Source organism: Vidua macroura, chromosome 13 (assembly GCF_024509145.1).
Source record: "Vidua macroura isolate BioBank_ID:100142 chromosome 13, ASM2450914v1, whole genome shotgun sequence".
In the NCBI taxonomy this organism is placed as follows: domain Eukaryota; kingdom Metazoa; phylum Chordata; class Aves; order Passeriformes; family Viduidae; genus Vidua; species Vidua macroura.
Window position 1 is genome coordinate 439,791 of NC_071583.1, and position 24,063 is coordinate 463,853.

General features: G+C 53.8%; 1 protein-coding gene across 1 annotated transcript in view; it reads left to right on the forward strand.

The window, feature by feature from the left end:
* The window catches only part of PLXND1 (plexin D1), a 71,819-nt gene that overhangs the window by 34,154 nt on the left and 13,602 nt on the right, over positions 1-24,063 (forward strand). Inside the window, exons 12-26 of the mRNA XM_053989488.1 lie at positions 318-481; positions 1,244-1,395; positions 1,544-1,643; positions 4,663-4,802; positions 5,146-5,313; positions 7,215-7,305; positions 7,456-7,731; positions 8,637-8,786; positions 12,595-12,709; positions 13,700-13,807; positions 14,457-14,569; positions 15,741-15,848; positions 16,389-16,519; positions 16,882-17,080; positions 23,494-23,640. Of these exons, the coding sequence (XP_053845463.1) occupies positions 318-481; positions 1,244-1,395; positions 1,544-1,643; positions 4,663-4,802; positions 5,146-5,313; positions 7,215-7,305; positions 7,456-7,731; positions 8,637-8,786; positions 12,595-12,709; positions 13,700-13,807; positions 14,457-14,569; positions 15,741-15,848; positions 16,389-16,519; positions 16,882-17,080; positions 23,494-23,640 (2,162 nt within the window). The remainder of the gene's footprint in view (positions 1-317; positions 482-1,243; positions 1,396-1,543; positions 1,644-4,662; positions 4,803-5,145; positions 5,314-7,214; positions 7,306-7,455; positions 7,732-8,636; positions 8,787-12,594; positions 12,710-13,699; positions 13,808-14,456; positions 14,570-15,740; positions 15,849-16,388; positions 16,520-16,881; positions 17,081-23,493; positions 23,641-24,063) is intronic.

A 24,063-nucleotide genomic window follows, 5' to 3' on the forward strand; every position in this document is an offset into this window, starting at 1 on the left:
AAAGGTTCCAAGTTTGGGTGTTGCTTGTTTTTCAAGGGGGAGAAAAAGGAAAAGAACGTGCTAAATTATATTGTAGTGTGAAGAAGTGCCCAGGCCTTCTGGGAAGCCTGCAGGATGGTAGCCAAGTGCTGCCTCGTCTCGCTGTGTGTGCAGACTGCTCTGCTCATCCGCTGGATTTCAGATTTTACTGGATTAATGTAGTGGGCAGGTGGTGGGAGTGGGGGGGGGGGCATATGTGTTGGATTGCCTTAGGCTAAGCAAAGCTGTGAGAGCCTCAGGCCTGGAGCTCATGTTGTCTGTTGTCTCTGGTGCTTCAGTGGAGGTGTACAACTGTGCGACTGGCAGCACCGACTGCTCCCAGTGCTTGGGGAGGGAGGACCTGGGGCACCGCTGCCTCTGGAGTGAGAGCAGCTCCAGCTGCAGGCTGCAAACCGAGCCTCCACAGGTCTCTGAAGTCTGCCCACCTCCTGAGATTCGCAAGGTAAGACCCGAGGGCAGCATGCAGGGCGCTCGCAGTGTGGCGCGGCGCGGCGCGAGGTGGCGGGTGGTGCCCAGGGCTGGGACTGGCTGCACTGTGCTGCCTGGAGCAGAGGAGGATCTGCACATTGTCCCTGGCACAGGACGGGGTCAAGACCAGCACTGACTTTCTATGCTGTCAAGTCACCTGGTGCCAAGGACATCTTGCTAGTGGCAGGATCCGGTCTTCATCATGCTAGAGGGAAAAACAACAGCAGCACAGTCATGGCCGGTACCCTGTCCTCTCTCAGCACTGGGATGTTGTTGTGTCCAGTACTCTGTCCCCTCACAGCGCTGGTGGCAGCAGCTGTCAGGTGAAACCGGCAGTGTAGGAGTGGGTTCAAAGCTGGTGTGGGGAAGAAAGCATGTTTCTTCCCAGGTGTGTTTGCAGCTGAAATGATCCTTGACTAAACCCCACTGCCCAACACAGCAGAGAAGTGTTCTCCTCTGCCGAGCTGGAGCAAGGAGACTCTGGTGTTGGGTGCACTGGGCAAGCAGAAGTGTGAGGAGTGATTTTGTCTGCTTCACAGGGCCCAGGTAGTGCTTGGGCACCGGGATTGGCTCAGGGATGAAGGCCAGAAACTCCTGGTTCTCCCTGACCTGGTCTAGTGGAAGGTGTCCCTGCCAATGGCATGAATCATAGATGATCTTTGAGGTCTCTTCCAACCCAAACTGTTCTGGGATCCTGTGATGCTCTGACTTTATGACCTGCCCCTTGGTGCTGCAGATCGAGCCGCTGCGTGGGCCTCTGGAGGGGGGCACGCTGCTCACCATCCGCGGGAGGAACCTGGGCCGCCGCTTCAGTGACATCCTGGGCGCCGTCCGCGTGGGCGGCGTGCACTGCGCCCCGCTGCCCGACAGATACGTCGTCTCTGAGACGTGAGTGGGGGGAGCTGGGAGGAGCGACCATGACCCCTGCATGTCCCCGGCCCATGCCTGTCCCTCCCTGTCCCTGAGGGCAGGCAGAGGCCAGCTGCTGCTGCCCCTCGCCCCTGGCACTGCTGCCATCTGCCTCATCCATCCACAGAGTCGTGTGCCAGACCGGAGAGGCTCCGGAGGCGTTTTCGGATGTGGTCACGGTTAACGTGAGCCGGGAGGGGAGGTCCAGGGAGCGGTACTCCTACGTGGTGAGTGCTGTCTCCTGAGTGTTCCTTTGGTGATTCCTGTGCCCCTTGAAGTGGGTGTGCAGCTCCCCATGCCTTCCCCAGCTGGCTGAGAAACAGGAATGTTGGGGTCCTTAAGGAGCTGCTGAGGAGTCACCTCACCTGTGGTCACCTGTGTGGGGTGTGGCAGGACCACAGCAGGATACTGGCAGCACAGTCACGCTCCCAGACTCAGCTCCTGCAGGGGTCTGTCTCATCCCACCTCTATTGACAATTCTCCTGCTATAAAAAGGAACTCAGTTTTCTTCTACCTCTTTTGCTGAAGTGTTGTTACAACCTGTGAGATTTTTTGAGACTTGTGAAGCCCCTTTGTGCTGTGTAAGTTACATTCCATAAACTCACATTGTTTAGAACTGATATTTTTGCTGCAGAGATTGTATTAGTTTTTGCATGAAATAATGCATAGGGATTAGACTGAAGCTAACTCCATGTCACTGTGCAATGAAAAGCCCTTTATAACTTTGTGCTGTGCTGTTCCACAAAGATAGCTTTCATCTCTATAAACCTGGAGAGAAATCCATGCATTTTTTCTCTTCCCTACTCGAGCCTTCTTCTTGGACAGTATCCATGGGCAGCCATGAGGGGTGGGTGCTGAGGGCACGTGGAGTGCTTGGAGCCTTTGTGCCTCCCCTGCAGCTTCAGCTGGGGCAGGACAGTCCGTGCTGCAAGTTGCTGGCCTGGGAGAAGACTTGGAGCCCCAGAAAACACTTTGATTCCTGGTGGTCCTTGTGAGGAATCTGGGACAGATCACGGAGTGTGATTCTCCCACCCTGAAGCCAAAGACAGATTGGGTGTTTAGTTCAGGGAGCTGAGAGCATGCAGCCAGCACAGGCATGGCACAGCCCAGCACTCAGCAGAGCCAGCCTGACACTGCATGGGGAGAGGCTGATGAGGTGATGGCACTGCCAGGCCAGTCCCAGCAGGAGTTCCCAGATCCCATTTCCACAGTTTCCAGGTGTCCAGGTTCACAGCAGCCCCCTTGGTTTGGGGATTCTCAGGATGTGTGTGCTGAGCTGGCACATCCTCCACTGCTGGCTGCTGGCTGAGAGGGGGGAGAGGGGCCCAGAGAGTGGAACAGGGCTGGGCAGCTCCTTCACCAGCTCTTAACATGCGAGGAAAAGCCTCTCAGGAAACACCTGTGGAAGCACCAATGCTAAACAAAGCCAGTCCCTGACCTCAGCCTGGGTCCATGGCAGCCCTGGGCAAGCTTAGGGAGCAGGCTCCTCCTGGAGTGGGAGAGAAGCTGTTCCTGCTTGGGTGGCACAGTAGAAAACTGCTATCTGTCTGTCTGTCTGTCTTGTTTGTCTTAGCAAAGCTTGGAGCAGATATGAGGGAGTGCCCTGCCTTGTGCACGTGTTGGGGAGGGACACTGCATGATGGAGGTGTGTCACACTGAAAGTAGCTTTCATGCCATTTGCAGACCAAGCAACACTCTTGTTTTCTTGGTTCTCCTCTCCCATCTGATGGCATGCAAATGGAGTAGCCTACACCGTGCAAAGCTGGTCTTGGTGAGACCTGAGCTTGAGCACTAATACAGTTTGCCTGGAAAAGTTTAAAAGCCTTTCAGAACTGCCCTCCCAAAGAAGGTACTTCATGAAATACCAGATATTGTTTGTGTGCTACATCTTTCAAAGTCCCCATTATACATGCCTAGAAGAGACAGAATTCAGCTGTAATTGTACTGAGGAGGAGGGAGAGGCTTCTTCAGGACATTACAGCAGGCTATGGATGAGCTGGATTTGCCAAAGCTACGATGGAGGTGATTGGTGCTGGCAGTGCACCAAGAGCAGCAGCCCCTGGCTCTGGCTAAGGGGAAGGGCTTTGGGGAGCAACAATAATCCTCTCTGCTGATGCTGTAGCTGCACTTATGAATATGTGGGTTAAGGGCCAAGGCCAGGAGACAGCTGCCCGCAGACAGAGAAATAGAAATTAGCAAAACAGATCCGGTGGAAATGGGTGACGATCAGAACTGACAGAGGAAACGGCAATAGAGGAGTGAAGCCATCTGAGTGTAGGACAAGGGCCAGGGTAGATGTTAATGCAAGGGTTTGTGTGGCAGAGACTGCCAGGCAAGGCATTAGCAGCAGGCTCAGCCTGCCCTCCGCCACCCGCCTGCGAGGGTCTGCTCTGCACGAGCAAGGGATGGGCTGGGGGTGAGTGGGGCCAGCCCCTGTGGGCCTGTCTGAGAGGGAGTCGCCAGTGCCCTATGGAAGGGTCTAGAGATCATGATTTGCTCTGCCCTGGCTGTCCTGCTCGAATGGAGCAGGGATGTTGCCAGCAGCCTCTCCTGGGGTGCCTGTAAGCAGACAAGAGGGCTCAGCGCCACGTGAGTTATCAAAGCCTCCAGCTCATGAATCTCAGGAAGATTTCCAGGGGCTGCAAACACAGATAACATACGTGCTAATTTATGCTGCAAATGGCAAGAAGCAAAGTAACTTCCCCCTCAGTTCCTGTTACCTCAAGAGATACAGATTTGAAGCTTCCTTAGCAGGGGTCTGATATTCAGTTATCTAAACCCAGGTGGCCATTTTACTGATCTCAAGGCCATCCTCCAGTGGAGCTTTAACATTATCTTTGCATTTTGGAGGACATGGATCTGGAAGAGCTGAGATGGTGAGGGAGGGAATGAGTGAGAAATTTCCTTTTATTGATGGACCTTGTGCTGTCGCTGGCTCTGGACCTCCTGCTGGAAATCTGAAGGGAATGGTGGGATCTTGGGCTCCTGTTTGGCCCCATGTTTCATTTATAGACAGTATTTAGGGACCACTGAGAGTCACAGAGGTTTTATATGATCTTACTCCTTAGTGTTTGTATCACTTCTCTTTTTCTGAAACCTTGCCAGCAAAAGCTTTTGCTGTGCTGCTGTTTGATCCTCACAGTGCTGGACACTTACTCGAAGTTCTGAATCAATTCCCATGTACAGTGTGGAATATCCAGCTGCAGATTTACCAGGCTAGAAAACAGATTTCCCCTTTGTTTTTAGCTTCCCGTGGTGCAGTCCATAGCTCCTGCGAATGGCCCGAAGGCAGGAGGAACCAGAGTGACCATCAGAGGCAGCAGGCTGGATGTCGGCTCAGAGCTCCGTGTCCTCATCAACTCCTCCAAGCAGTGCACGGACCTCAGGTGGGAGCAGGGCTGGGGGCTGGCACTGGAGTAGTGACGAGAGCCAAAGCATTAGGAAGGTTGGCATTGTCCCCCAAGAAGTCAGGCAGAGCGAGGGTTTTGATGGGGGGCACCACTACGTGCTGGCACGGCATCCCCCACTTGCCCATCCCCTCCGTGTGCGGGGAACAGTCCCGGCAGCCGGCTGGTGTGGGCTGGGAGCTGCCCGCTAGCAGGCCTGGAGGAACAGCTAGTTGGCATGTGATGGAAGCTCCATTCTCCTGTGGCTGCACCCTGTCAGGGGTGCTCAGGCCAGCCCCCAGCCCCTGGCTCCCTGCAGCTCACCCCTCCTGTCCTTGCGCAGCCGCACCGACAGCACCATCACCTGCACCATGCCCGCCGTGGAGCTCACCACAGCTGTGCCAGTCTGCGTGCAGTTCGAGAACAAGTCTTGTGCCAGCCACAACATCACTTTCAAATATGAGAAGAACCCGGTTATATCAGACATCAACCCCAAAAAGAGCCAGATCAGGTGAGATCCTGCCCTAGCTGAGCCCGTGAAAGAGAGGGTCAGCTCCAGGAGGGAGAGGGTGGGGAGAAGGTCCTGCCAGGGGAAAGGGGCTTCTCAGCCCTGGGCTGGACGGGTGTAGAGGGTGCTTTAGCTTGCTCTTGGGGTGCTCCAGGGTAACCCCAGCATGGGAGTAGAAGAGGTCTCACACACCAGGACTGTCCATAGCTTGTTTTGATGCATTTATGAGTGGAAAAATGTCAGCCTTGGTAACTATACTGTGCGCACCTGGTGAGTGTTTTGGGGAGGCCCAGATGGGGGCTCTATGAGACCCTGAGGATTTTTCTTGGCAGTAAAACTGCTGGAGGATGAGATGAGATTTGTAATTTTGGATTTCAACCTTCCCCGAGGTCACAGTATTTAATTTTTAAAGTGCATTGCTTTTAGTTTCACATCTCTGTGGAGTTCTCAGACTTCTGTTCCTTTGAATACCCTGGTGAAATACCATCCTCCTCACCTGTGGTGTCTGAAAAACCCAGGGCTGACTAGGAAATCTGGGAGGCCAGCAGCTGTGCTGCAGGACATCACTGAAAGCAGCACGCCCAGGGTCGAGCATGAGCAGGCTCTGGTGGCCTGACCCTCTTGGAACAAAGCTGCCTCTCTGTTCCCCAGCACAATGCCAAGGCTGCAGGCTATGGGAATGTTTAGGGGAAAGGCAGAGCCATGACTCAGCCAGGCGCAGCCCCTCGCAGGCTTCCAGCTGGTGAGAGCAGTGCCTAAAAAGAGACAAGGGAAGAATGTCCCGCCTGAAGTCACAAAGGAAACCACTGGGGTATTTCTCAGTCACCTTAGTCTGCTTCCTTGGTACTTAGAGCCGTTCCCAAATTTCAGAGAACAGGGATGGTAACTGCAGGCTGTCTCCGGCCTCTGGAGTGGCTCGTGCAGTCTGACTGCTTAGCACATTGCTGGGCTATTGACCATGAGGTGCTAATAACTTGTGTAAAAATTTAGCTGGGTCTGATTTCTCTTACCATATTGATAAAATAATCCATATAACCAAAACCTAAACTAATGCAAAAGTTGTACCCTCGTCTGTAGATGTGACAGGCTAGTGAGAAACTTGGATCATAACTTCCTAGTGATATCCCCAGGCTTCAGAGAATCCTGGGGCCTCATGCCCAAAGTCACTGTGCCTGGAGTGCTCTTCAGATAGCAGGACTTGTGAGTCTTGCCTGTTCCCTGGCAAATACTCCAAACAAGTCAAATGTGATACGGGGAAGTGCAGATGAGTGGTGCTGGTTCTCCAGCCGTTGCTCTGCCTTGTTCACATTGGAGCTGCTCATTATTCTTGTTAGTTGACTGCACAGTGAGAAGCCCATGTGTTGCATTCCCATTCCCCCCAAGCAGATTCAAAAGACAACAATTTCCACATTTTGGTCTAAATCACAAGTTCCTGGAAGATGCAGGATGAGGGACATTTCCCTCTCCAAGTCTCACAGTACTGTGTGGGTGCTGCAGGGCAGGGGCAGGGGCAGGGGATGTGTCCTGGCCATCACTTTACAGGTCACTTACATGGCCAGTGGCCAGGATGCCTGCTGCACACCCTGGCATGCAGAGGCTGCTGTTCTGGACAGTGGGAGTAAGGGGCACAGCTCACTGATGCTGGAAGAGGCTCCCCACTTTCCACCAGAGCATCTACTCCTCCTTCCTTCCTTCCTTCCTTTCTTACATGATCTTGTGGTAGCTGTGTAGGTAGCTTCCTACTTCTGCTGTAAATAGGAGGAAGGCTTTGGCTGTTGGGTCATATTTTCTGCTCAGGCAGCTTGGAAACACCTCTGAGAAAATGACAGGAGGAAGATGCAGCCCTCACATCCCACTGCTGCACTGTCCTCTGCAGTCACCCTCTCTTTCTTCCCTTCTCAAAGCGGGGGCAGGATCATCACCCTGGAAGGAAGAGGCTTTGGGCTGGTGCAGAACGTGTCCATGGCTGTCCGTGGCATCGGCAGAGAGCACACGGTGGGTGTCTTGGCCAGGCATGGCCCGGTGCTGCAGCAGGGCTGCGTGCCTGCTGCCAGGAGCTGTGCAGCTGGGGCCTCGGCCCGTGCCCAGGATGGGCTGGAGCCCTCGTGGTGCTGGGTTCTGACACGCTCTCGCTCCTGCTTTCAGCGCTGTAAGGTGCACACTGACACGGCCATCACCTGCCCCTCTCCAGCTGCCTCCAACGTCACTGTGGGGAGCAAGCCAGCCCCTGTCGATTTCTACCTCAACGGGCGCCTCTACTCTGACGAGCGCTCGGCTCTGGATGAGGAGATGTACTCCGAGGAGGCCTCGCACATCAGCAAATTCAGCCTGGGCTACTACGCTGACCCCCAGTTCTCCACAGCCAAGAAGGAGAAGTGGATCAAGCACCATCCTGGCGAGCCCTTGACTCTGGTCATACATGTAAGAGGGTGGTGGTTACAGCTCTGCTTCTCTCTGCTGCTGCCATCCCCACCCTGGGCAGCTCCTCAGTCCTAAGTACCAGCACAGGGACTGCCCACAGACACAGCACGGAGAAGGGGGTGGATGGAACTGGAGAGGCAGGAGCAGGTGATTTTGGCTCAGCCTGCAGCTTCTCATCTCTCTGCCCCAGGAGATGCAGCCTGGTGCGGGGATCCCTCCTGAGGCATGATGCCAGAGAGCTGCCTGGGGAGGGTGCTGTAGCTAGGGGTTAAATGAAATACTGGACATGTGGAAAAGAACTACAATGCCCTGGCCCAAAACCAGGCAGGTGCTGCAGAAGGGCCTGACAATAGATGTTTATTCCTGCAGAAACAGGTCATCCATTCTTCTCTTTTGGCTACTGAATTCAGCTCAGCTCACAAGGAAGTTGGGGTGCAGAAGCTGATTGGCCTGGACAATGAGCAATAGTGATTCAAAGGCCATTGTTTGCTGCAGGATATCCTAATGGTTTGCAACGTGCTCCAGAAATGTGCTCCCCCTTTCTCAGGCTTTGCAGGCGCATCCCCTGGCTGTCCCCTCCGTTGTACATCCTTCCCCCCTCCCAGATGGGTGCTTACATCCTTATCTTCCATGCGCAGCAGGCCCGATCAAAAGCAGATTTTTCCAGGTTCCATGAGGGGCTTGTTCATCCTATGCCCCATGCTGAGTGAAGAATGGGAAACAGGAAAATGGGGAATGGCCTGGTTTTGGCTTTCCTGTGGAGTCCTGGAAAAATGTCCTTGGTGAGGGAGAGTCTTCCCAGGTCTGCAAAACAGCAGGGAATATGGGAAGTAAAGCAGAAAGATCGATTGCAATTCTAACTGCTATGCTGCAGCCTGACATCCTGATTTTTTTTCTGCCTTTAGAAAGAGCCTGACAGCCTGGGCCTGGAAAGCAATGAATACCAGGTGAAAATCGGCCTGATCTCGTGTGAGATCCAGATTGTTTCAGACAAAGTCATCCACTGCTCCATCAACGAGTCGCTGAGCTCCTCGGAGAGGCAGCTGCCGGTGACGGTGAGTGCGGAGCTCTGTGGGCACGGGGGTCCCGGTGAGTGCGGAGCCGTGTGGGCACGGGGGTCCCGGTGAGTGCAGAGCTCTGTGGGCACGGGGGTCCCGGTGAGTGAGGAGCTCTGCGGGCACGGGGGTCCCGGTGAGTGCGGAGCTGTGTGGGCACGGGGGTCCCGCTGAGTGCAGAGCTCTGTGGGCACGGGGGTCCCGCTGAGTGCAGAGCTCTGTGGGCACGGGGGTCCCGCTGAGTGCAGAGCTCTGTGGGCACGGGGGTCCCGGTGAGTGAGGAGCTCTGTGGGCACGGTGGTCCCGGTGAGTGAGGAGCTCTGCGGGCACGGGGGTCCCGGTGAGTGAGGAGCTCTGTGGGCACGGGGGTCCCGGTGAGTGCAGAGCTCTGTGGGCACGGGGGTCCCGGTGAGTGCAGAGCTCTGTGGGCACGGGGGTCCCAGTGAGTGCAGAGCTGTGTGGGCACGGGGGTCCCAGTGAATGCAGAGCTCTGTGGGCACGGGGGTCCCGGTGAGTGCGGAGCCGTGTGGGCACGGGGGTCCCGGTGAGTGAGGAGCTCTGTGGGCACGGGGGTCCCGGTGAGTGCGGAGCCGTGTGGGCACGGGGGTCCCGGTGAGTGCGGAGCTCTGTGGGCACGGGGGTCCCGGTGAGTGAGGAGCTCTGTGGGCACGGGGGTCCCGGTGAGTGTGGAGCTGTGTGGGCACGGGGGTCCCGGTGAGTGCAGAGCTCTGTGGGCACGGGGGTCCCGGTGAGTGCAGAGCTCTGTGGGCACGGGGGTCCCGGTGAGTGCGGAGCTGTGTGGGCACGGGGGTCCCGGTGAGTGCGGAGCTGTGTGGGCACGGGGGTCCCGGTGAGTGCGGAGCTGTGTGGGCACGGGGGTCCCGGTGAGTGCGGAGCTGTGTGGGCACGGGGGTCCCGGTGAGTGAGGAGCTCTGTGGGCACGGGGGTCCCGGTGAGTGAGGAGCCGTGCAGGCACGGGGGTCCCGCTGCTCACCCCGCTCATGCAGCGCCTGCCCAGCTCGAGCTCACCCGCTGGTGGCCCTGCAGGAGGCTGCACAGGGGAAGAGTGGCCAAAGCACGCCGTGCAGGGTCAGCAGGATGCAGGGGCCGGGCCGAGGGCTGCCCCCAGCCGTGGCAGCTGCCCGCGGAGCTCCGGCGCTGGGCCCCAGCGGAGGCTGGTCAGCTCTGAAGGGCACGCTGAGGTCTTGGCCATGTGAGGTTTTGTCACCTGCACTGATTTCCTGCTCCTCGTCAGATACGTTTGGGGATTTCCTTACGGCTTCAAGCCGTCGGCTCTGCTCCCACCAGCAGAAGGGCTACGAGTGGCCGTGAGAGGCCAGCCTTCCCCGGGCTGGGTCCCTGCTGGGTCCCTGCGGAGTGACCGGGAGGGTGAGAGCAGCACTCAGGGCTTCCAAAGGCTGCTGCTTTCTCGCTGCAGAGTTCAGTGTTCAGGGCTGCTGTTTCTCTTTGTGTCTGCAAATGCACCACACTTTGTTACTGTCCTGTTTTCCAGAGGGCTGGACTGAACTGCTGTGCTTGCCTCAGTTTCCCTCATGTCACACACAGCCCATGGCCATGCAGGGATGTGACCATGGCTCTTTGTATCTGGAGAGAAAATGCCTCCACCTCCGTGGGAGACCCCGCTGCCCTCTCCCAGTCCGTGTGTTGGCAGGGGATGGATGGGAGCCTGAGGCATGGGCAGGGAGGGCAAGGGGAGCTGGAGGGAGCTGCAGAGCTCTGGAGTTGGGCTGCCCAGGAGAACAGTGCACTACCAATTCACTGACAGGACTGTCCAGTTTACTGGCAACGATCTGAGGTGTATGAAATTCTGTTGCAAACTGGAGTCTTGGAAATACAGAAGTAACAGATTTTTTTGAGTCATCTTAACAGGAATTTTAAACAGGGTAATTTTAATTTTTTTTTTTTTTGTAAGAACTGAGAAACAGGGGAATCCCTCTGTGGAAGAAAAGGAATTTTTGAGTTTGCTAGTCTTGGTGTGACATTAACCAATCATGGCAAGTCCCCAGGAAGCAGGAGTGTGATACCCAGCCCTAAATATCACAAGGGTGTTCAGAGTGCACCAGCAATGAAAGTGCAGCTAATTAATCTGCTTGTATTCATACCTGTGCACCCCTACTAAACCTACAGGCGTGGCTGGGGCCCTTGCCTGCCGGCCATTCCACGGGCGGCCGCTGCTTCATCACACATGAGAAATGGCTTTGGTGACACAGGGCAGGCATGTGCAGCAGCCTTGCCTGGGTCCCACTGAGTGTTGAGTAGGGCTGTCCAGCTACACAAGAGAGACTTGTCAAGACATTCAGGCCCATCTTTGTTTATGACCAAACAGTTTAAACATTGAATTAAACAGCAGCCGAGGGATTTTTTTCTCTGAAAAATGCAAAAGGCTGAGCTGGTGAAGGAAAAAAGACTCAAAACACATTAAAGAGCTGCCTCATTGCAGCATTTCAGAGGGAGACAGTGGAGATCCTGAGTCTGGGCATGTGGCTGTGAGGCTGCTGAGTAAATGCCCCAGTGCTCTTGCAGTGCTGTGGCTCCTGTCCCTGTCCAGCACCATGGCTCTTGGACAACGTGCCAGGGTAGAGACCAAAGCTCTCAGTGACTGGAGCTTCCACTGGCAGCAGCCATGCCCTCTCCAATGCTCCTAGAGCTAGGGCTGGATTTCCCTCAGGATGGAGCTGTGTGTCTGGTGGTGGAGGTGGTGGGAAGATCCTGCTTGTGGGATGGCTTTGGTCCAGTGGCTGAGCTGCTGGAATTTCACCCCAGTGGGCACCTTTCCCAGAGGTGTTCCATGACACAGGAAATAAAGATTAATTTTGATTAATCAAATGATTAATCAAAATCATAAGATTACTGGAGTTCTTCCCTACCTAATTTCAAGGGTTTTTTTTCTCAAGTTTCTCTCACTTCTCATTCCCTGGGAGAAGTGAAACTCACATTTCCAGAAGCGAAAGCCTTGTGTGGTCATGAGTTTTCCTTATCAGATGATCCTGTGGAATCCTTTCATTCCAAGGGCCCAAAGAGCTGTTTGTAAACGGCACCGGCCAGCCTGTGATGTGTGCTGGCCTCTTCCCTTCTGGAGATCAGGAGACCCAAGGACTGAGCTCTAGTGGTTTGTGCTTGTTGTCACAAGAAGTACGGGCTGGGAGCAGGGCCAGCACCTTCTGACACCCCTTTCACTGCTTTAGCCACAAGATCATTACTCGTCTATGGTCTCATTTATTTTTATTCCCTTAGTTTGTTTGTATTTCAAGGACTTTAAAGTTTCTTAACCCTACTTCTTCTGGGTGGCAGCCGTCCTGATTTTGGAGGAGAAAGGCGAGTGCAGCAGGGCTCCAAAGGCTGTTCAGGGCCATCAGAAGCTGATGATTAGTGGAAGTGATTTTCTAGTAAGAGCAGCACAGGCAGCCTTGTACGGTGCCGTGGGCTCTCTAGGAAAGGGCTGTCTCTTCTGGGGCAGATGCAGTGGGGCCACGGGGCCTGCAGTTCTGCCACCAAAGCCCTGTGCTGGCGCTGGGATGGGCACCACTGCAGCATCACAGCCTGCTGGGTGTGGCCTTGGCATCCCCCAGAGCACAGGAGGGGAATTGGGCTCCCTGGAGACACACAGAGTGCCCGGGCTCTGGCAGTGAAAGGCACAGCCCGGCCTCCCTCCCTCCGAGCCTGGGAGGCTGTGCCAGCTGAGCCCTCGGGTGAAGGTCTGCTGAGTGCTGCCCTGTGTCCTCCCTGCTCCCAGCCCTTTGGCAACCTGCTGCTCAGCTCCTGCTTTTCCTGCCTCCTTCTTCCTCAGATCCAAGTTGGAAAGTTCAACTACACAATTGCCATGCTGCACCTTGGGGGAGGAGAGACCGCGATCATTGTCTCCATCGTTATCTGCAGCATCCTGCTGGTGCTCTCTGTTGTAGGTAAGGGAAAGAACGACATGTTTCCAGGCTGTGGCAAGGTTTTTCTCTCTGCATGTGGAGGCGTGAACTCTGAGTGCTGCAGATGTGCAGTACCTGAAGCTAGTCTGGGTGCAGCAGGTATGGCACACAGCTAACACCAGGACCACAGGTCCCTGCAGCACCGAGCTTTTCCTGGCTGAATCCACAACTCAACTCTGTTCATTGAACCTGTGATATTTATAAACTTACCCTTTTCCTCAAATACTTAGTAGTTACTATAATACAAAATAAAGAAGGATGTGAGAAACTGATCTTGGTCACAGGCATGATTGTCCCAGACCATTCTAAAGGCGCTCTTAGGCCAAGATCCTATCATCAAGAACAAACAGTGACAGGTGCCTGGCCGAGTAGGAAGAGCAGAGCCAGCATCCTTAGCTGCAAATCTGAAGCAGGCACATTAGTGTATGTACCTGGCTGGAAGCCGTGCTGCACACCTTTGTCCTTGGGCTAGGGTCCCTGCTCATCACATGCCCAGAATGACTGCACAGCAAGAAACCTGCCAGTTCACAGCAAATGAGGGCTTTAGAGTAAGGATTTAATTTATTTTTATTAAAGGCTCTAATGCACCCTATTTACTAGATGCATCGCCCATCATTAGAAACATATTTCTGGAGGCATGGGAAGACTGTCAGATATGAACACTGTAATACAGGTGGTAAACGTCCTCAATTCTGTATTCATTAATCATCTGGAATACATTAATATAGAGTTAAGCTGAATACAGACAGCCCAGACCTAAATTGAAGGTGACAGTTACAGCACGATCATTAAATTCCAGCTGGTACTACTTATTTACAGACAATTGACAACTGCCTGACCAGTCTGGTGGTAGGTGTGAAACCAACTCTGGGTTTAGCTTTCTGCACTTGTGTCAGAGAGAACTGCTCTGATCCCAGCTGCGGCTGCTCCCAAGCCTGGGTCCAAAAGGCTTGTTCTCTTCCTCTTTTCCAGCTCTCTTTGTGTTCTGCACAAAGAGCCGCAGAGCTGAGCGCTACTGGCAGAAAACCCTGCTCCAGATGGAGGAGATGGAGTCACAGATCCGGGAGGAAATCCGCAAAGGTGAGTCCCTCTTTGGGTGCAGAGGTGCCGTGGCTAGGAGCGGGATGTCAGGTTAGCAGGCTTGAAGCACCTTGTGCTATGTAGAAGTTTATGGAACTATTTGTAGGATAATTTCTGTGATCGCCTGTGAGTTTTGACAGGGTTTGGGAATGAGGCTGAGTGGCTGGAAGTGTGGCCCTGCCACTGTCCTGCTGCCTGGCTTGGGCAAGCCACTGATCTCCAGTGCCACCAGCTTCTCTAACCTGGGGTTAATGGCCCTTGGCTGTGTCAGAGGGTTACTTGAAGGTCATGCTAACCTTCACTGTGCTTTCCTCTTGGGCGCAACCGAAACTGCAGCATGCTCCTCATAAAGCAATGGGAGAAGCATTCCAGGTGTTGGCACCCACCACCCCACGGTCCATGATCCCACCACATCGGCTGACGTCCTCTCCTGAGGGCACTGGGGTTCCTGGGGCAGACAGTGTTCAGGGTGTGCAGTCCGATGGTTAAACCCCGATGGGAACGTGCTGCTCAGAGAAAACACGGCCTCAGCCCCCGCAAGGGCACGGCGTGAGGGGGCAGAGATGAGATGTGCCGTGCTTTCCAGTGCCAGCCTCTCTCAGCTGGTGGAGGACTGGGCTCTCACCACCTGCGGGTCTCTTTGTATAAGGTTTTGCAGAGCTGCAGACAGACATGACAGACCTGACCAAGGAGCTAAACCGCAGCCAGGGGATCCCCTTCCTGGAGTACAAGCACTTTGTCACCAGGACATTCTTCCCCAAAGTAAGGAGACAGCGCGTGTCACGGGCACCTCATTGCTCCCAGATATGTCCCACCCAGTTTAGGGCTCTGCTAAAGGGCTTTTACAGTGTCACAAAATCATTCCACTGTTATGTATTTACTTGTCACATATTTCAGCCTTAATTATCATCAAAAGTGGAGCTGCACCTCCTGGGGTGTCATACAAGATCGGGCTTGCTCGCACATGACAGAAGCTGGCGGCAACTGTTCCAGGAGTTGCTCTGGCTTGCCTCTTTGGGGCCATTGCACACCTCCTCTGAAAGAGCTCTCACACAAGCAGAGTGCTGGGGTCTCCTCCTCAAGGGCTCCAGTGTCACCCCACTCCGTTCAGCAGAGGCTGAAGGGTGAATTGTCAATCAGGAGAGGGGCTTTTTGTCCCATGCAGGGTGCCCCCAAGCATTCCCAGCAGCTCAGCCAGTCCTCAGGAGTTCTGTGGATGTCTCTGTCTCTCCCTTCCTCCTGTCCAAGGTTGGGTGCGTGGTGCTCCCAGTAAGATGTCCCTTGGGCACCCAGTCCCAGTGTGTCTGCCCGGGGTCCTTTCCCAGAGCTGCAGCAGACGTGCTGGTGCCGTCGTTCCTGTCACCGGCTGCTCCGCTGTGTGGCTGTGCGCCCTTCACTGCGGCTGTGTTTCACCCCCGAGGCAGTTGTGTGTCAGTGCTGAGGACTGAGATGATGATTTATGACTGCAGAGTGTTTCATTAGTAGCTATTACTCAGGTTTTTCAGTTACCCAGTCTCCATATCTCTGCACACTGGAGGCTTTAAGTTTCAGGTTGGTATATGAATGCTATGGATTTAAACATTTTTCCCATCTGTTTTAAAAGTTACATATGTTGAAACACCCAGAACTCCTCTATTTTGATATAGTCTTCTGTAAAGCTTTCTCTTCTGGGAGTTTTCTAGCTGTCACATTACTCTATTTGCAGTCTCCCTGCCCTCACAGCCCTGCATCTGAGCAGACGTCTGCCTCCCCCCATCCTTGTGGTGTTTGCTCATTCAGGAGGCTCTTGCAAAGTGTTTCAAGGCTACAAAAGCCAGCCCCATGCATGTCTTTGGAATGGGTGGCTTTAGTCCCAGTGACCTGCCTCCCCATCTTATTCCCCTGAGGTGCACAGCACACAGGTGCCCTCCCCTAACACTGTGCTTGGTTCCAGTGTTCCTCTCTCTACGAGGAGTGCTACATCCTGCCATCCCAGCAGCTCAGCTCACAGGTGGGCTCCCAGGTCCAGGAAACACATCCACTCCTGGTGGGGGAGTGGAAGGTAAGTAACCCACTGACAGAACAAACACTTTTGGGTGTTGCTAATCATTAACACAGACCAGCACTGGATCAGCTTTGGCTGGCTGAAGAAGGCAGATCTGTGAATCTGCTCTTGCATGATGAAGCATTGGCCTGGAATCCTTCCTGGCTCTGTAACCCTGAGGATGCAGTAAGGTCTCCCTCTAAAGCTTCTGAAAGCTGACCAAACCCAGCCCTCTTCACCTCTCCTTGTACACCCACTAATTGTTTTGTTAGCCCTCAGCTGCACTTGCTCCATCTGTCTCATAGTGGGAGCCCCAAACTGGCCACAGTGCCCCAGGTATCCTCAGGAGTGCTGAACAGAATGGAATGGCCACTGCCACTGCCCCAGCTGGGGTTCCTTGCCAGCAAAGCTGCTGGCTGTGGCAGGTAGAGGGAGGGGGGGCTCTTCTACTTAGTATCTCTGTGCTCAGTAAGGGCATCCCCACCATCAGGAGGGATAACATGTGGAGGAAAACAACAAGCAGGGTTTTCTTAGTCTGCTTTCTAAATTTTTCTTCAGATCCCTGAGAACTGCCGACCCAACATGGAAGAAGGAATTTCTCTGTTCTCCACCTTACTCAACAACAAGCACTTTCTTATCGTATTTGTCCATGCTCTTGAGCAGCAGAAGGACTTTGCTGTCAGAGACAGGTATAAGCTTCAGAACCAAAGACTTGGCAGGTGGAGGAGACTAATTTATTCCTAACCCAAAGCAATCCAGCCAGCGTCTGGGACTGTGTGTTTCAGTGGATGGTTGAGTCACTCTTGCCTACACATTTCTGTTAGAGATGGATGGCCATAAACCCTGAGGAGCACTCACTCATTTGGCTTACCAATAAGAGTGTGCAAGCTGACTTGAGGTCCTGCAGCACTGAGTGAGGGTTGGAACTACTAACACCATTAAGAAGGCTCATGGGCTGTGAGCTGCCTTTGTGTGTTGGGTATTTTAGTGCCAGTCAGCAGTTCAGTCTTGTTGGACTGGGGCTTGAGTCCTGTATCATTCTGTGTTTCAGGTGTAACCTGGCCTCCCTGCTTACTATTGCATTGCACGGGAAACTGGAGTATTACACCAGCATCATGAAGGACCTCTTGGTGGATCTAATAGATGCTTCAGCTTCCAAAAACCCCAAGCTTATGCTGAGGAGGACAGAATCTGTGGTGGAGAAGATGCTCACAAACTGGATGTCCATCTGCATGTACAGCTATCTCAGAGTAAGAGAACCAGTCCCTGCTGTGGTGGCTGCAGGGTCACCTCGGTGTGCAGCAGGGATGAGGGATGCAGAGGATAGCCTAGGACCTGACAATTGCTAGCAGTGCCACTCAAATGGTCACTGACACTTGGCAAACTGAATGATTCAGGTGTAGGAAAGCAACCTGAAGTTCAGCTGCTTCTCCATTTCTGCCCAGGATTTTGGTGAGCTTAGTTTTCATGGCAGGCCACGGATCAACATTTTCACTGTGGTTGAGAAGAGCCATAGGGGAGCTGAAAAATAACCAGAATGGCTGGAGGTTTTGGGGCCCACCTGGTTGTGTGTTGTTTCTGTGACCAGCTGGCACAGCTGTGCTGCCCAGTCAGCGTGTGTGTCTCGGGGGTCAGGAGGCTCAGAAGGGCCGAGGGCACGCCGGGGCTGCTCTGCATCGGTGCCCACTGCTGTGTGGGGCCTCTTATGCAGAGGCGACCTCGTGGTTCTGCACAAATCTGAGCAGGAGGGGTGGGGTGTCTGTCCCAGAAGGCTGATGGGCTTCTCTTGGTAATGAGCAGGAAAATGTTTGGCATCTCAGAGCCATCAGCAGTCCATCTGCTCAGTGCTTTATCTCCAACATTTGCCAGTTCTGTTTGGAATTCCCCAGAAGAATTGAGCAATAACTTAATTGATTCCACAGCAGTTAATTGGAGGATACCCCATTATACCCACGGGAAGAGCCTTGAAAAAGGCTTTGAAAAAATCTCTTTTCCCGAAGTGTTGTCTACATCCACAGAAGCGGTTCTATATTGTCTTCATACATATTGTGATTTCTTCTGATCCCAGATGACCATTTTTTGTCCTAAAGCCAGTGGTTTTGTAGTTCATAGTTTTTCATTCTAGCCAACACAGTTAGCCAGTCTAATAAAAGAAGAGTTACAGGAGTGGATGAGGATGACTGTGCCAATGTAGCCCAGCTATCCAGCCTGTAAGGATAGAAAAGAGGAAATTAGTAAAATTTTTTTAATCTTCAGATTTTGCGCCTGTAGTTAACCACTGGAGAAAAAAAAGTGCTGATATTCCCTTTTGGGGAGGGGAGACCACATGTGAGGCATCTGATCCAGCTCCAGCTTGTGCTAAAAATGGACATTGTGCAAGAAGGCTTTCTCAGGGAAAAAAGAAAAAGAGGAAAGTGGAGCCTTATCACGTGGGCCTGAAGGCTTGAGCACATTACACGGCTCACAAATGGTGAGGAGCTCCACACGCAGCACTGCTGCCCATTCCCCTGGTCTGGGGCCGGGGGGGCTGTGGCCATCCCCAGGGCTGGGCAGTGCTGCTGTGGGCTGTGAGCTGGGGGCTGTGAGCTGGGGGCTGTGGGCTGGGGGCTGTGAGCTGTGGGCTCTGGGCTGTGAGCTGTGAGCTCTGGGCTGGGGGCTGTGAGCTGTGGGCTGGGGGCTGTGAGCTGTGGGCTGTGAGCTGTGAGCTGTGAGCTCTGGGCTGGGGGCTGTGAGCTGTGGGCTCTGGGCTGGGGGCTGTGAGCTGTGAGCTCTGGGCTGGGGGCTGTGAGCTGTGAGCTCTGGGCTGGGGGCTGTGAGCTGTGAGCTGGGGGCTGTGGGCTGGGGGCTGTGAGCTGTGAGCTCTGGGCTGGGGGCTGTGAGCTGTGGGCTCTGGGCTGTGAGCTGTGGGCTGGGGGCTGTGAGCTGTGAGCTCTGGGCTGGGGGCTGTGAGCTCTGGGCTCTGGGCTGTGAGCTGTGGGCTCTGGGCTGTGAGCTGTGAGCTCTGGGCTGGGGGCTGTGAGCTGGGGGCTGTGGGCTGGGGGCTGTGAGCTGTGAGCTGTGGGCTCTGGGCTGTGAGCTGTGGGCTGTGGGCTCTGGGCTCTGGGCTATGGACTATGGGCTGGGGGCTGTGAGCTGTGAGCTGTGGGCTCTGGGCTGGGGGCTGTGAGCTGGGGGCTGTGGGCTCTGGGCTGGGGGCTGTGGGCTGGGGGCTGTGAGCTGTGGGCTCTGGGCTGTGAGCTGTGGGCTGGGGGCTGTGAGCTGGGGGCTGTGAGCTGTGAGCTCTGAGCTGGGGGCTGGGGGCTGTGAGCTGTGGGCTCTGGGCTGTGAGCTGTGGGCTGGGGGCTGTGAGCTGTGAGCTCTGAGCTGTGGGCTGGGGGCTGTGAGCTGGGGGCTGGGGGCTGTGAGCTGTGGGCTCTGGGCTGTGGGCTCTGGGCTGTGAGCTGTGAGCTGGCTTCCCCCTGGCCTGCAGAGGGAGGATGAGAACAGGGTATGGTGGGAGCAGGACTGTGGGGTCCTGTGAGGTGACTGGGTTCTTGCAGAGCTGTTGGGCTGGGGGCTGAATGTGCATTTCCATCCACCTGCAGCAGGGTCTTGGCAGGGGCTAAGGCTATGCACTGGGTTTGCAGTCCCCTCCAGGCCTCCCATGTCCAGCCTGAAGCCATGGCAGTGCAGAGCTGCAGCCTCCTTCCCCTCTCTGAAAGCAAATGCACAATTAAGTTGATTTCCAGGAGACTCTGATATCTCACATGCTCCACAGTGAGGGTGAGATCAGAGGTGACACTGAGCTGCTCCTGAAATACAAAAAGGGAAAATAATTGATCAGACAGGAATGTCTGGAGAGAAAATTTGTCCCAGGTGACACAATCCCAGCTGTGCAAAGGGACAGGAGCTTGATCCAGATCAGCAGAGATGGCATCTTCCCCACCACACAAATGAGGATGGAGCTGCTGTGGTGGAACAGACAGCACCTCCTTCCACATGGCTGGTGTCAGCTCAAGGCTGTGATTTAAATGGTAGTGATAGCCAAAGGCCTCCCATGTGCCTTGCGTTCCTAAGGATCAAACTCTGCTGCCTTCAGAGAGGCATTTCTTGGTTAAAAAGAAGGCTTGCCTGCCTGCCTGTAGCTCTGCTCTGTCAGACATGTGATGATGGGCCTGGTTTTCATTCCTGAATTATCCCCATTAATCACAATGTCTATTTGAAACAGCTGCTGTGAAAGTCCCTGCCGTTGTGCAGTGGAAAAATTCCAAGTGCTTGTATTTTCCCTTGTAAGTCAACGCTACATGCTCAAAACATTTGTTTCGCATTAATGCTCTGCCTAACAGCCCGTCCATTTGTGTTTTGGGGGAAAATGATTTGAAGGAGCTGTCTTCAGCTGGGAAAGAGCTGCTGGCCACAGGCATTTGTGGCCTGCACATGTGGAGGGCACCTGAAGGCGATGGAGTCCCCTGGCAGGGGCTGGGGCAGTGTGTGAGAGGCTGGGATGAGCTGGCAGGGCTTGCTGCGAGGCACGGGGGCTCAGAGGTAACTTGCAGCATTTGCACAATCAATGCAGAACTCTGTTTCTGCAGAAATGGGTGAGGATCGTAGATGAAATGGTCCACGTCTCTACTTTGTGCTACAGTTCTGGTGGAAAAAGCTTTTAAAGAAAGCCTTCCCCATGAGCTACTGTGGTACCATTGTGCCTGGCTCCTAGCAGGGTTGGGGAGTTAAAGGAAAAGTAGGGTTCTGGAATTCAGCTTTTATGTCTGGGTCCAAGCTTGCCCAAGTTTTGCATGTGGGATGGAGGTTTGGTTCTTCACAGAATGCAACAGATAATTGTCCCAAAATTAGCAGGCACTTGGGATAAGCATCTGTTTTCTGTGCTGTTCCCACTCTAGGCTCACCAAAACATTTTGGAAATGGCTGTAGTGTGTTCCTGGGAGGACATCTATAATAACTTATCAGAGTTGTGTTAATAGGGCAGCAGCATGTGAATCTAGTCTGTGCTCTAAACCTTTTTGTTTTCCCAAGCATATAAAAATGAAGCCCTCCCACGCTCCGTGTGCGTGGAACAGTTCAAGTCCTGCCAGCCTGAACTGTGCTTTCCATTACTGCAGTTATTTCAGTGCCCTGGGTGGCTTTAAGGGCCCATAACAGTTCAGTCAAAAATGAAAATGAAGTCTCATTAAAATACATTCACAATAGGAGGAAAAAAAAGGCCCCAGACTGTGTTTTTTTAAGTATTTTTTTGTCCTGAATCAGCACTGATCTCTTCTGGTTAAACTTCCTTTCTCCTAACTAGCCAAGTCCAAAGACAGTTTTGATTCCGTTCCAGATGAGTTTTCTGAACAATGCTGGAGGTTTCACAAGTTTGCCATTTTATCTCTAGTCCCTGCCTGCCAGCCCTTCTTTCCCCGCTTTGAAATTCGCTGTCTGATTAGCCCTTTTGCAGATTTCCATAACATCCCACAGTTCCTGAACCTGAAAGCCAAACAGAAATAGCATCTCAGTGGTGGAGCGCTGTCGCTGTGTCCCCTGTGGGCTGGCCTGGGCCACATCCTGCCCGAGCACCCGGCAGTGCTGTGACCCCCAGCGCGCGCTCCGGCGCTTCCAGGGCAGCCTGGTGTGAGCAGGAAGGTGCTGCGGGGTCAGCCCTGACCTGTGCAGCCCATGCTCATTTCAACCCATAAGAGCTCCCATATCAGTAGGACTCGCCCTTTTTTAATGTTCTTGGAGACACTGCAGTCTCCCTGTGGCTGGAGCTGCCCGTGGCGGGGATGGGAGGGCTCCAGAGCCCAGCTCTGAGTTTAGCCTCAGGTTTGTCCCTGCTCACGTGTGACACAAACAGGGTTCCTGTTGGTAGCATGGCCAGTGTCAGAGACTGATGACCCCGTGTGCAGGGCCAGGCAGTGGTGTCTTGCAATTCGCAGTATGAGGGCAGTGGTACTGCAGCCTGAGGAGGTCTCCGTGTCAGTGTTGTCCCCTTGTTATATCTTGCTTCTGCCTTTCTCTCCAAAATTAACTCTTTGTGTCTTCACTCCTTGCAATCATCAGCTTCTCCACTTCCTGACTCCACACCTTCCTCTACATTCTGAAAGCCATGCCTTCCTGCATTCTGGCACCCACAGCCCTGCTCTGAGCCCATTTTGTGCTGCCTGCTCACAGGAGCATTGCAGGAATCATTAGACCCCTGCAGCAGACCCAGGGAGCTCCCCAGTATTCACGAAGTTACCCTTGACAAGGAAGTGAGTGCCCTGCTGGCACAGACGGCGTGTGCCCACTGACAGCCCTGCTGTATCACCCTATCATCAACCAAATGCAGCGCATCCAAATTGACATCAAACTAATTGCTTTAGCAATTAGCAATTTTATAGGGCAATTAGAATAAAAGAATCACCAAGTTTTAATTAAGAAGCAGATTGAACAGGATTTAGCAGTTCCTAGCTGAGAAATATCAAACCATGGGGTATCTGTTGTCTTGAGCAGGCTCTCAGATGGCAGGCCTGTGTGTGCAGGGGGGGAGGCTCAGAATACATAAATGTGCAGAATTTGCACTTGCCTCATTGGAAGGAAATTGAACGTGAACATTAGGGAAAATGGGATGTACTCTAACACTGAAGAGTTCCTTAAGAAAATAGCTTATGTTTCCCTTGCACATCAGTGCAGCAGGCAGAACTGGCTCAGAAATTTGGCATTAAACTGCGTAGCTGAATCACATCAGAAATAGATGCTCCCCATTATATTTTTCGTTTGTGCTACAGGAGTGCCACAGCTCACCTCTCTCCCATGAACTTAGGTTTGATGAATGTAAGGAGTTAAATGGTGTGTTTGCTTGCTGTCACATGGGAACAGCTCGTTGACCCTGATCCTCTGTTTTGCTGTGATGAGGGCTCTGCTGTGGTATGAGAAGTATGAACACTGGTTCCCAGAGGCACAGGCCCAGGCTGTGGGCTCACTCCCATGGAGTTCAGTGGCAAACCAGGCAGTGCAGTGAGGGGTTCACCTGACACGTTCATGAGAAAGCTGGGTGCCCAAATATCTCTGTTCTTGGATTTTTGTGCACATCAGCCCTATCTTGTCCTGCTGAGTGCAGCATGTTGTACAGTCTGCTCCCTGTCAGATTGCAGGAAGCATCTCTGTAGCACAGTATGCTAGATTCTCCCTGTTCCTGTGTAATTCACATGTAAATTAATGCACATTTGCATTTTGCTGAGTGTCATGTGTGCACGTCCCTACTCAGCACAGCCATGCATTTTCCCCTACCTTCCGAGCAGCACCCCAGCTCTGCTCCTGGGACAGCACAGGCTGGCACAGCCCATCGGTGGCATTCCACAGCTCCAGTGCTTGCTGCAGAACTTGGATGGGGTATGTTGATGCTGACAGCTACAGCATCCCCAAAAACGGCCTGCGGCTGTTGTTGGCTGTTGTGTCCTCTTCCCCATCTGCGCTGTCATGTTGCCACAAGTCTGAAAACTTCTCAGCAGCCTCAGAGAGAGGCAAGTGGGAGTTGGGAGGCAGTGGCCCCCACCAGGTGTTTGCAGCACCTGGGGTGCACTAGTCCTGCTCCCTGGTGTGCAGAGGCACCTTCACTGTCCACACAGAGCCTGTCCCTGCCGCGCTGCTGATGGACCTGTCACGGCCAGGTCCGGTTTGCTGACTTGGTCTTCTTTCCTTTCCCCAGGAGACAGTTGGAGAGCCCTTTTTCCTGCTCATCTGTGCCATCAAACAGCAGATTAACAAGGGTTCCATCGATGCCATTACAGGGAAGGCCAGGTACACCCTCAACGAGGAGTGGCTGCTGAGGGAGAACATAGAGGCAAAGCCAAGGGTGAGTAGCCATGGAGCTTCCCGAGAGCTGGGGTGAGAGGGAGATGCCATGCTCAGAGCATTTAGGTCTGCACAGCTGGTGAGAGGAGGAGGCACCCAGACGGAAAGAGGAGAGGGTTTCTTATAGAAAGAGTTGCTCTCCTTGCCCTGCAGCTTTGGGCTGTGAGGCAGTGGCTGCACCTCCCTGGCCTCCGAGTGGGTGTCTGTGGCAGCCTGTACGCCCTCACAGCTGCCTGTCCCGCTGTCCAGGAGCTCTCAAGGGCTCCAGGCACTGCAGCAGACCCGTCCTGCAGCAGGCTTAGAGCTGGTTTAAGCAGTACAGCTTGGCCTGTTGCATCAAGCAGAGGCTGAGCAATGAGCTTTGGTGGTCCCATTAGTCACCAGTTGGAGCCAAGCAACTGAGAACACGACTGGTAATGGGGGC